Source organism: Peromyscus maniculatus, chromosome 4 (assembly GCF_049852395.1).
Source record: "Peromyscus maniculatus bairdii isolate BWxNUB_F1_BW_parent chromosome 4, HU_Pman_BW_mat_3.1, whole genome shotgun sequence".
Taxonomy (NCBI): Eukaryota; Metazoa; Chordata; class Mammalia; order Rodentia; family Cricetidae; genus Peromyscus; species Peromyscus maniculatus.
This window is the reverse complement of record NC_134855.1, coordinates 42,798,297-42,811,540: the sequence shown is the minus strand read 5'-3', so window position 1 is coordinate 42,811,540 and position 13,244 is coordinate 42,798,297. Positions and strand designations below refer to the sequence as shown.

The 13,244-nt window shown below is 40.1% G+C and overlaps 1 protein-coding gene across 7 annotated transcripts in view; it reads left to right on the top strand.

The window, feature by feature from the left end:
• Positions 1-13,244, top strand: part of Cobll1 (cordon-bleu WH2 repeat protein like 1) — a 156,576-nt gene that overhangs the window by 140,980 nt on the left and 2,352 nt on the right. For 4 of the 7 annotated variants that reach the window (XM_076569576.1, XM_076569571.1, XM_076569574.1 and 1 more), the window contains 3 exons: positions 398-495; positions 2,908-4,754; positions 6,569-6,745. In XM_076569576.1, the coding sequence (XP_076425691.1) occupies positions 398-495; positions 2,908-4,754; positions 6,569-6,745 (2,122 nt within the window). The remainder of the gene's footprint in view (positions 1-397; positions 496-2,907; positions 4,755-6,568; positions 6,746-13,244) is intronic. The other 3 variants (XM_076569577.1, XM_076569575.1, XM_076569573.1) reach the window with 3 other exon arrangements.

The following is a 13,244-nucleotide window of genomic DNA, read 5'->3' as shown; positions in this document are numbered from 1 at the left end:
TTTGTCACCAGAAAAAGAAAATCTGTGAGGTCAATTCACATCCTGATTTCTGCAGTTGACTTTGCCAGATGCGAGACTGAAACATTCCATTTTGTTTCCTTTTCTCATTAAGAGAAAAATAGCTCCTAACAACCAAGTACGGACATTCATTTGGAAGAGTGTCCATTTTACCAAGCCTCTTACATCTTCCTTTGCAGTAGGACAAGTATACTGAAGCTAATGTTTCATAGCAGCATTTCCTGTTATATTTTAGTTTGCTATTAATGTTTTAATATTTGGCAGGAAAGGATAATTATTTCAGTCCATCTGTCTTTGAAAAAATGTATTGCCTGCTTTTTTTTTTTCATGGTGTATTTGAACAACCTCCGCACATCACATACAATGTCATGTCTTCCAGAGGGCCACATCATCCTGTTGTGTGTGACATAAGCAGTGAAGACACAGTATCCAACAGTCTAAGGGACTTGGAGACATCGAGCCCAAACCAAGAGAGCGGTGAGTGTTACAGACACGAATGGCGAACACTGTCATAGACTGTGACGAACCAAGGGCTATTCTTAAAACATACAGAATCAGTTCTTTTGTGCATTGACTCATTTAATATCTGTCTCATTTGTGAGTATTATAGGAACATTGCTCTTAGTGTCCTATCACTGAAGGGTAAGCCATGAAGATACTCTCTCACAATTAGTCAGTGGTGGACCTAGGATTTGAACATGGACAGTATGGTTCCGCAGTGGGCTCTTAGCTGTCCTGGCTGTGCCTCGTGGTGGTGTTCCACCCTTTGATGCTGTCTGACTTAAACCTCACGTCTTCAGGTTGTGTCCTCTGTACATCTATCTGTGACCCGAGTTCCTCTCAGTTCCCTAGTGCATGCTTTTACTTCATACTCAAATTGCCACACTTTGGATGAAACTTGCCTTCTTGATTTTCAAGCCACATAATTGTGCAATATCACTGGCCACCATTTCCCCATTCTTACACTCAAATTAAGGCAGCTTCTTATTTTGCTCATGATGTAATTGATTTGCTTCTGCCAACTGGCGTAGGGTCGTGCTGTCCTTGTATAGCACACTGTTTCCATCTACTTCGGCCATTCAGTTCCTGTTCACACCCTTCTTCTCTGTTAACTTTCTTATTTGATGACTGCAAGCCACGTGCTGCAGAATTCCTGACTTCCCAGCCAAGTCACACAGTGTTGGATCAGGGAACCGAATCTATGACTTCGTGAAACCTGTATAGCTCATTACAAAATACCAAGGCACACTTCACATATCTACATAGGATTGAACTTCAAAACAGAATAATGCACAGGAGAGAATTCAAGGAACATGTGATAACACATTTTAAGGGAATGAGAAGGAAGGCTTATGAATGTTTATGGTCCAATCTATGTTAAGTGAAACAATTTTTTTTTTTTTTTTTGGTTTTTCGAGACAGGGTTTCTCTGTGTAGCTTTGCACCTTTCCTGGAACTCACTTGGTAGCCCAGGCTGGCCTCGAACTCACAGAGATCCACCTGGCTCTGCCTCCCGAGTGCTGGGATTAAAGGTGTGCGCCACCACCACCTGGCGAAACATTTTTAATGGTCATAGAAAAAAAACACAGGGCCATAGAATTCTTATTTGGAAGGAAATGGATAGTTCTAGTGTCGTTGTTGTTATTAGGAAATCGATAATTCCAATATTGTTGATGCTGGTGCTGATGATGGTAGTTTTTTGTATGTGTGTATGTGTGTGTTTACCCTGTATATAGTACAGAATTTTATAGCTAATGTGAATTATTTACATCTGATTCATTTTTTTCCATTCTCGAGAGTACTTTTCTCTGGTACTCTATTAAAATGTTCTAAAACTCTTCTTGGTTCTGATTTTTGCTGCATACACTATTGTGGCAATAGTGTTGTTATTGAAAATCATGAATTTTATAACTACTTTCGTTTGGGAGTCAATTTACTTATTTACTTTGCAGTGCTAGGATTTGTATACAGTGCTTTCAACACAGAGGGTTGGTATCTATCACACAGGTAGGTCCCAGTCTTCAGAGCTCTTCCTTAAACTTGGCAGCTGACATATGGCTGTAATGTCAGTACTCAGAAGGCTGAGACAAACAGTCTGGTTAAATAGTGAAGCTATCTAAAAATCAATCAGTTACTTCCTGTTTTTAAAATTTGATAGTCACATCAGTAAAATTTTGACATCAGGTTAGTGCTGGGTTAGTTGCAAGTATATCTCAGTAATATTTTCTGTCATCTACATGTACTTTGTAGTAGCCTTGCTCAATTTATAGGTAATTTTAAAAATTAGTTTCTATTATCCATAAGGTATTTTATTAAAATTTTCTTTTCATTGTATACAGTTATCTAAACCACCATTTTGTCCCATTGTAGAAATCAGTGTTAGTTTCGAATAGAGGGAGGAGAAGAAGGGTAATTCAGTAGTTACTTTCTCCCATATTGGCATTCCTTGGGAAATGTTGCAGCCATTCATAGACAGTCGGTGACGTCATTAGATATGAATGGGGGTGGGCAGCTGATGAATTCAGTGGTGGGTCTAGGCTGTCTTCTTGACCGTCTTTGGGAATAATTGTGACATGTTGATAAGAAATAGAAAGTGATTAATAAGTCAACTCACTGAAAATACAGCGCCTGAAATTCAGAGTTTTGACACCAGTAAATTAGAGTTGCTTATTGGAGATCTGTACAAATAGTTTTACACTTGATTATTTTCCATTAGAAACAGCCTATACTATATTCTGTGTCCCATGACTTGCCTTTGTATAGTTAAAAAGCTGAAAATGGTATGTAGCACTCAAGTCAACCAGTTATAGATTGGGTGACACACTCTGAAAAATTGAATTCTCTTCCATTTTAACATATATTCTTGATGGTATTTCTTTCTCTCAATAGTTGAAAATGAAATTGCCGTCTGTGCCACAAACACAGATTATGTGAAAGACAGACTAGGGAAAACAGAAAACGCCATAGAAACCCCAGAGAAAGCCGTGGACCTGCAAGCTGATGGATTGTCAGGCTTTGCTGCATGTAGAACGGATCATGATAAAAGTTCTAGGGAAAACCATCTAACAGCACCATCAGGACCAGATCAAAAACTGAATCAGCCAAGTGTAGAAAAGACAAAAATGCAAGACGCAGCAATTCAGGCCACTCCTGCCTGCAGCAGTATTGATGGGCATCATGAAGACCGTAATTCATCTGACCTCAGGGTTGATGAGAGTGTGCAGACTTTAAACAGCAGCAGATCAACTCAGCACTCCTCCTCAAGTCTCCAAGATTCTGTAAATGCCTCAAAAGCATTCAGGAGTCAGGGCACCCCAACACACGTGCAAGATAGACTCCCCATGAAAGATGCGGCTTGTGCATATGGGAACGATGACCCTTTGTCTCCTGTAGACGGAAGTGATAAGAATCCAGCTGCTTCTTACCTAAAGAATTTTCCACTTTATAAACAGGACTACAATCCCAAGCCAAAACCTTCAAATGAAATTACAAGAGAGTATATACCTAAAATCGGAATGACTACTTACAAAATAGTGCCTCCCAAGTCCCTGGAAATAGTGAAGGACTGGGGGTCAGAAACAGCGGGGAATAAAGATGAACAAAAGGTGCACGCTGTGGGGCAGAAGCACATGCTTGAGAATATGACAGAAACAGCCATGCAAACAGAAGCCCTTGTTACTTCCAAAGGCTCACAGGAGCCACAGCCTGACCTTAAACCAAAGCCCAGCTTAGGAACAGAACGTCATTTGCACAGGACTGTGAGCTCCCCCGTTGGTGGGGAGGTGAACCCTCCAAAACCTCCCAGAATGACTATGGACACTGGCAGTATTCCTTTTGCACCAAATTTGGAAGATATAAACAATATTTTGGAGTCAAAATTCAGATCTAGAGCTTCAAATCCCCAGGCCAAACCAAGTTCATTTTTTCTGCAGATGCAGAAGAGAGCATCAGGCCACTATGTGACTTCTGCAGCTGCTAAGAGTGTCCACACTGCCCCCGGGCCTGCCCCCAAGGAACCGACAATCAAAGAGGTGCAGAGGGACCCAAGGCTCCCTCCAGAGCAGATTCTCTCTCCCTTAAGCGAAAGGACTCATTCTGCTCCGCTGCCCAATATTTCAAAAACTGATGATGATGTAATCACCCGGAAGCCTGCTGAGACCTCTCCTCCCCCTGTAGCTCCCAAGCCTGTGGCTCTTCCTGCTGAGACCTCTCCTCCTCCTCCTGTAGCTCCCAAGCCTGTGGCTCTTCCTGCAGAGACCTCTCCTCCCCCTGTAGCTCCCAAGCCTGTGGTTCTTCCTGCTGAGACCTCTCCTCCTCCTACAGCTCCCAAGCCTGTGGCTCTTCCTGCTGAGACCTCTCCTCCTCCTGTAGCTCCCAAGCCTGTGGCTCTTCCTGCTGAGACCTCTCCTCCCCCTGTAGCTCCCAAGCCTGTGGCTCTTCCTGCTGAGACCTCTCCTCCTCCTGTAGCTCCCAAGCCTGTGGCTCTTCCTGGTAGTCAGGGAGCATCACTAAACCTGAAGACCTTGAAAACATTTGGGGCCCCACGACCATACTCCATTTCTGGCCCCTCACCCTTTGCCCTTGCTGTGGTAAAAAGGTCACAGTCATTCAGTAAGGCACGTCCAGAATCATCCAGTGAGGGCCTCTCTGCCCAGCCTGCAGCTGACACAGAGGATGGAAAGGCATTCGCAATAAATAAGTCCGCAGTGGTTCCCCAACATGATGATGTTGATAAGGTAAGCCTTAACTTTTCCAGTATAAATAATCCGATTCCAGTACGACTTGGTTAAAGTAGGGGACAGCCCATTTTATACCAATACTTTCGTACATTTGTGTATTGTTTAATTCTGAATTAATATCTTTGGGAAAAGACTGGATATATTTAAGGATCTACATTCTTTATTCTGAGAATTACAATTCAATAAGATACAGTTATAAGGTCATTGTTATGTAATTGTATCATTAGCAAATATTTTACAATTTTTTATTCATACACATGTATAATTGCTGAGTGTAGGGCAGTGACTATTTTCCTGTGCTTTGCTATTTTTTAACTGTCTTGGATATTATGGTTTACTTTATTTTTCATTCACTTTTATAGCACTATGTAGTAGCCAGAAAATTTTAATTATTTGAAGCAAATGGTATCAAAGACTGAAGGGGCCCAGAGTGTCTCAGTTGTACATTTCCCATCACATGTATTCTACCTCAGCTTACCAGATGTTTCACATATAACTTACTTAAAATGAAAATGGCTTTAAAATGTAGCTTTCTTAAGTATCCATTTTGTTAGTTACCATTATATACGTGTAGATCAAAATACCATCCAACCATGGTAATTATAAAAACGTCTTATTGACTTGATTTGTCAACTAAGCATCTTGCTTTCTGGATTCACATAAAATAGTCGAAGGAGATGATGACATTCACAGTGTGATTTGTGGGAATCCACAGGTAGTCATTAAAAAACTACGTTGTGTACTCTGCTCTGGTAGTGTTTAAAGAATACTTTCATGTATGACAGCTCCAGGAGCATTTTATACAACTTTTTCAAATATTCCTAGACTAAGTGAAGACAGTGACCCTGATGCCAAGTAAACATTTCTCTATAATGTTGAGGCAATATTTATCTCAAAGAATATCTCCTCATACACTTGACATTCATGTTTACTAGTTTAACCTAGCATCAGGAAGTGATGTGTGATATAGAGATGAATTCTTGACTTAGGGGTGAAGCCTGCCTTTTCCCTGAAATGTATCACTGTTCCTAAATAATAGAAGCTTAACTTAGATGAAACAGTTTGAGTCACCACTTCAACCTTTTTTAGTTCATTTAAAAAGTAAAGATATGAATTTGACAATTAGTAAAAGACATTTTTAAGATTCCTTGATGTAACACTTCCTAGTTACATCAGTTACTAAATATTTGTTCTTAAGAGGTTTAATTAAATTTCTGATTATTTAGTTTGGAAGTTCTTAACATTTATTTTCAGTCTAATGGGGAAAAAATCCTAGTCAGCCCATACTTCTTGTTGCTTCTAGAAACAAAAACTCGGGCAGTTAAGGGTAGTAGAGGCATCAATATTCCTTTGTTCAATGGTATACTAGATTCTAAAGTATAAAGTAGTCAGTATTCAACTGCCTTGTACATTTGCCTGAATATGTTAGAACCATGAAAATAGGTTATTTTTCAGTTTGTGGGATTTTTTTTGTCATGAGTTTTGGCTCTGGTAGCTAGTTCTATGTGTTGGCAATATCAGTGTTCTTTGATTTACACACAGTAAAATTGCCACTTTATTTATTCATGAAGCAAAAAGAGGTAGCAATTTTTCTTCCACAGCTTCCTAAGCTGAGAAAGGAAGGTACATAGGTCATCTTCCATCTGGGCTCTACTGACCTAGATAACTGAGTGAAGGGTGGAGGTACAGGAAAAACTGTGTCATTAGCATGGCAAGTGGTGGTTTTTAGAGAGCAATTGATAGTATGTTTTGTCAAATAGGCCTTTCTTCTCTTGGAATTCATAAAAATATCTTGCATTTATTTCTCATAGCAAAATAAACCTCTACAGAATGAACAGAGTTCTCAGATGCTGAGTCCAGCTGATGGCCCACCATTCACCCTTATGAGACAGAGTTCTTTAACATTGCAAAGCTCTGACCCAGAGCAGGTCCGGCAGAGTTTGCTGACCGCAATCCGTTCTGGAGAGGCTGCTTCCAAGTTGAAGAGAGTAAGCTTTCCTCTGTCAGATGGGGGGCAGTGGGTTTGTTTTCAATCTTGTTAAACTAATACTTGAGCGAGGGGCAGGGGTGTTTCTTCTAACATTCAAATATGAACAGGAAAGACATGCCAGGAATTATTCTTTTATTCCAGGAGTCATTTTTGAGGTATAGACTGAAGGATTTCAGAGTCTTACACATTCATAAAAACACATCAGGTTTGTTTTTTTTTCCCACTGTGTGGGCCAGGTTCAAAATATGACTGTATTCATTGTTGTATAAGTAAAAAGCTAGCCTTGACTCTTATTTTAAAAACTTATGTTAGCACAGTAAGAAAGATTCTCTTGAAGCCCCCCCCCCCCGCCTTTTTTTTCCCCCAGAAAAGGTAGACTTTTATAAGTGGGAACGTTTATATTCGCAGTCATCTCTCAGTGGTCCAAGTAACTGTTGTGTGTACCGGGCTTTAGGGACAATTCCAAAAAGTAATTTCAGTTATAAAAAGTAGAAAGGAAGCTAGAGAATGTAGAAAGCTCATCCAGAGCCTTGTTCATAAGGATCCATCCCGTCCCCTTTGCTTAGCTGTAGGAGGGATAGCAATGAGACAGAGGTACGATTCCTCTAGACAGAATGTGAGTGTCACAGGCGAGTCTGGCCTCTCCACCTTCCTCCCCTGGGAGAGCATGGGCAAGTTGGCCAACCATTGCCACGGATGCTGCTCGGTTGTGCAGTGAGAAGCCCCACTGACTGACTGTGTATTCCATGTTGTGGCCTCCTTTGATAACCACATTAGAAGCTGTTTAAAGAAGGGCTAAGAGACTACTGGAGTGGAACTTTGAGTTCCAAGAAATTAAAGCTGCAAAGGGAGAGAAGTGCTGAAAAACAGAAGGGACCAGTGTCTTAGGTGTTCCAACCATACCAGCCTTTGCCATGAAGAGCTTTCAAGGCAGTTAGTCTGCGTGGGTGCGTGCGTGCGTGCATGCGTGCGTGCGTGAGTGAGTGCATGAGTGAGTGCGTGTGTTACTGCTGTTCCAGAAGACTTGGCACACCCTTCTGAGCAAGCACTGAAGCAAAACACATATTAAGTGGTTTCAAAAATGATAGAAACATGAAGGAATAATTCAGAGGACAGATCTGAACTTTGTAGATTTTATATATAAGTACCAGGAAAGTCCATATGGATTTAAATACTGAAATTATTATTTTATCAGTTCTCACAAATTTCTTTGTCAAGGGGAAAATATGCTAGTGTCAGTAAATAACCTAGTCTTATTAATGAAATATTTTCTGTTCTTTATCCAGGAAGTTACATATGAGTTTCAAGCCAATTACCACCAATCTAAGATTCCTAAATTTAATAAATTTAAGGCACAGATATTTTACTAGACACAGAGGGCAGAAAGATGAATAAGTCAAGCCATTGCCTTCTATATAGCTTGGGCCTGAAAAGCAGTGTTGCATTGTGTCCACAGGAGAGGCCAGTGCCTGCACAGGAATTAAACACAATGCTTCAGGCGTGAGCACGTGCATATACTAACCAGTTCCTGTGTACTCATTGCACAATCCTGTGCATTGAACTGCAAATGTGTTTGAAGCCAGCAGCTGGATACTGGTGGATTCCTGGGCCTGATTTGGCATGGCTTTCACATAGTAAACTCTCACGGCTTACAGAAAGAGCTGGATCAGAACCAACAGACAGGGGGCCTAAATGATGCGCCTATAATTGCATCCTATTTAAAACTCATTACTTTAGATTCTATTGAGTATAAAACTTTATCTCATTGAGTAGGAGGTTATTAACAGCTTGCAGCCTGTAGAGTGCCAACTCCTAAGGCTTTTAATGAACATTTCATACATAATCTATTTTATTTCACTAAACGTAGTTAAAGGAGCTGGTCATGTTCACAATCTCTAAACCCAATGGCCAGCGTTTCAGCTCTTGTACATATTCTTAAAAATTGTTTTGTAGACCAAGACTTACATGTAACAGTGCTCCTGTCATATCTTTTGTGATGTTCCAAATAAATATAACTCTACCTCTAAAAATAAAAACAGTAATGTTTTCGAAGACTAGACCGTCTTACTGGAATGTCTTTTTAAATGTTCTTTGATAGTTTCATACATTGATACAATGTATGTTGATGACGTCCATCCGCCACTACCACCCTTTCACTCTTCCCCATCTTCCTCCCTCCCAACTTCATAGCCTCACTTAGAAAGCTTTTGCATTGCTCCTTGGAGACTTTCATATGAGGCATTTTGATTCTGTTCATTCCCTCGCCCCATTCTTCCCAGATCGACTTCTCATTCCTTACCCAATTCTGTGTCTTCTATTTAAAAAACAAACAACAAACAAACAAAAAAACCCACCAAGTCCAACTTGTGCTGCCCATGTACTCTTGGGTGCTGGGCTAACTCCAGAAGTGTGGTTAACCTAGCACAGACTCACACCCTTAAAGCTGGCTTTCCCTTTGCCAGTAGCTGTCAGTTGCCAATGGTTTCTCAGATAAAGGTGGGACCTCATGCAACTGATGTGATGTGTTCAGGAAACGGTTTTCTTGTAGCCATCCACTACTTCTGACTCTTTCAATCTTCCAGCTTTCTCTTCCCCATAGTTCCCTGAGCCTTGGGAGGAGGAGTTGTGATATAGATGTCCCATTTAGGGATGAACATTTTGTGGTCTTCTGTTCTATTAATCTTGACCAGTCATGAGTCTCTGTGTAAATTGCCATCTACTGCAAAAAGAAGCTTCTTGGATCCTCATGAGAAATGCGCTAATCTAGGAGTAGAAGGATAATCATCAGGAGTTGGTGTAATACTATGTCTGTTTAGCAGAATACTAGTGACAGGTTTTCTCCTAGGGTCTTTGACATGTCTAGCCAGAAGTTTGTGAGTTCCAATAACTGTTTCGGGTATGGGTTTCACCTTGTGGAGCAGGCCTGAAATCCAATCAAGTGGTTGGTTACACCACAACATCCATTCCACTATTTGACCAGTGGGCATACCTTGTAGCTCATATGAACTCAGCAATGGCTGTGACAGCATATACAATTTCTGCACAAGCTCAGGCCAGACAAAATCGGAATATGGAAAGGGTAGCTGGCTCCATGTTTACCTATGTCTTTGAACTCAAAGTGTTCAGTTTAGTTCCAGGTATGAACCTGGCCATGGCTCTGGTTCCTTTTGGAGCAGCTAACCTCCATTAGAATAGCTGTTTTGCATCAGGACATTGTGTTCATGTCTGTTGTGTGAATGTACTGTGATCTTTTCATGCTTCTCTGGGGCTTTTCCACACTTTACTCCCATGCACCGCACAGGTAGCCATGGAGACTAGTTTATCTTCATACAAAGCTTTAATTAGCCTAGCACAGTATTTTAAAATTGTGTTCAGTGTTCAGATTTATCTGTGAATCAGCAAATTGTTCATAGAGCATGAAGTTTCAATTATCCAATATTGTTGGTCAACTGTGACACAAGGCCTTTGGGTGCTTCGTGTTGTCCCTAAATTACTGAAAATCGGGTCACTACATTGTTACAAATAGATACAGCTTTTAAAAATAGAGTCTAGAGTAAATTTATGTTTTATATTTCATATCGTACATTGTCTCAGAATGTAAAATTTATCTTTGACCAGAAGTATGGAAGGAACAGAAAGTCTGTGGAAACCTTTTACAGACTCTACTAGCTTATGTTATTTAATTAGCTTGCTTTTGCTTTTTATTCTATTTTTTGGTTTGATTTTAAACAAAGGATCACAGGTTGACAGTTATTTCTAAATATGTTTTCTGTAAAAAAAAAAAAAAAAACTAGTGTTGTATTTCATAGCCACAGTTCAAATTTTGTGACTATTCATGAAAATTCTTTAAACATCAAGGGTAGATAACCAACAGGCATATCAATAAGGTCTTAAATGTTAGTTTTTACAAAGGAACTTTATTGTGGGTCTGGAGACATGTCTCAGAAGTTAGGAGTACTGTCTGTTCTTGCAGAGAACTCAGGTTCCATTCACAGTGCCCATGTGGCCACTCCCAACTGCTTGTAACTCCAGTTCCAGCATATCAGATGCTTTTCTCTGGCTTATGTGGACACTGAGAATGCACATAAAATAAAAATAAATAGTTTTTTAAAAAGTAATTCTACTGTAAGTTAATTATCGAAGTTCAAGTCAAATAATGTTTTGGTGTCTGGGTGTTTCTGAAAAGTTGCATCTCACCTAAGAAATATTCTTTAGCACTAGACTGTGACAGGAATCAAAAGAAGCTTTGATATGACGTGGGATCCAATAGATGGGATCTCTGATCCCAGAGTTCATATATTCATAGACAAGTATACTAATGATATCTATTAATATATTTTGAAATATCAAAGAAATATGTTTTTTCTCTTTTAAGGTAATCTCTCTTTGTTTATTTTTATTTTTTTGATACAGGGTCTGATCTATCTCTTGCAGCTCAGGCTAGTCTTGCATTCATAATCCCTCTGCCCCAACCTCTCAAAGTGCTATCAAATTGTAAATAATTGCATCTGCCATGTAACCTTCCAGAATATGTTGTTAGTGTATTAGCAAATCCGGTTTGTACAGTGGAATCTTCTGGACACAATTCATAAATTTGTATCTCTGAAGCTTCGGTAGATCTGCAGTATTTAAGATGATACAGTATTTGACTTTTTAAAATTAGCTTCCCAAATACTCGGTTGGTTTCTGCATGAGTTTTTTTCACACATGTTACATTTTAGTTGACTCTCCCCTGACTTCTCCTTTGTCTGCTTTGATCTCCCACCCTTGCGTTTCACCCCACTTTCTACCCTCTTTCATTTTGTTCTCGGTTTCCCCATCCCCCTCCCTTGAAGTATCACCCCCCCCCCCAGGCACATTGCCCCTTACTAGTCTCCTGGTCTTTATCCATATTTGTTCACCTGGTATCCTACTTAGGTTTCTTTGCTGTTTAAAGACCATGACCAAAAGCATCACGGGGAGGAAAGGGTTTATTTGTCTTAGGTTACAGCCCATCATCATCAGGGGAAGCCAAGGCAGGAATTCAGGGCGGGCACTGAAATGGTGGAGGAACATTGCTTATTGACTCTCTCCCCAAGGCTTGCTTAGCCTGTTTTCTTATATAACCCACGGCCCACTGCCCAGGGATGACGCCTTCCACAGTGGGCTAGGCCCTGCCGCATCAGTCATTAATTAAGAAAATGCCACCCAGACTTGCCTCTGGCCCAATCTAAGGGAAGCATTTTCTTCACTGAAGTTCCTTCTTCCTAAATGACACAGTTTGTGTCCAGATGTCAGAAAAGTAGCCAGTACACCTAGATATCCATAGTTAGCCGTTAGAAGCTAGGGGTACATGTGCGTGAGATCATATGCTGTATGTGTTTCTTTGGGCCTCTCTTTGCTTAGCATGGTATTTTCCAGTTCTAACCATTATTCTGCAAATTTCATAATTCTGATTTTTTTAAATTGCTGAATAAAATTCCTTTGTGTATTTATACCACATTTTCACTATCTCTTCATCTATTGATGAACTAGATCTAGGCAGATTCATTGCCTCACCATTGGGAAAAGGGTAGTGTAAACAGGGCAAGAGTCCCTGAAGTAGGATATGGAGTCATTTGAGAATATCTCCGGGTGAGCTATAGTATAGCTGGGTCATATGTTCTCTTTTTAGTTTTTTGTTTTATGTTTTTGTTTGTTTGTTTGGTTGGTTTTTTCTTTTCTTTTTTTTTTTGTGAAACCTGTATGTTGATTCCACACTGGCTTTACTAGTTTTTGTGGCCATTCTGTCTAGGATAAGAGAATCTCAAAGTAGTTTTAATTGCTCTGATGGCTAGGGTTTTTGAACATTTTAAAAACAGTTATAGGTTATTTGTATTTCTCCTTTTGAGAGCCGTCTGTTCAGACCATGTATTGGTTACCAGTTTTGTTTTTAAGTTTTGCAGTTCCTTCTGGTGAATATTGAGAGCCATCACTATAGTTTTGTGAATGCTTTGTGTCTTATAAAGAATCATGAATGGGGCTCAGTGATTGAGAGCTCTTGATGCTCTTCTGGAGGACCAGAGTACAGTGTCTAGCACCCATGCCTGGCAGCTCACAAAGGCTCATAACTCTACCTCCGGGGGGATCTGATAACTTCTTCTGGCCTCCATAAGCACACACATAGATCACATACACACCCACCCCGACACACACATACGTCTAAGTAAAAAATAAATAAAATAAACCTTTTTACAGAAGGATTTTGAGAACTCTAATTAATAGAAAATGAATTACAAAGATAATTCTCTCACATAGAGAGGCTTTAAGATTAAAGTTCTAGTGAAAAGTCATTACTTGTGGCTTTCTGATTGTACTGGAAAGTAGCCCGCATGACTACTAAGCAGTTGCCTTGGTGACAACTCTTCTTAGATGTAGTTTCAGGTGTGTAGTTCGATCTGCTCCCCTGCATCTTGAGTTGATTAAGCCCCCCCAGGAAACTCATTACCACAGAGAACCAAATCTTCATTTAATGAAAA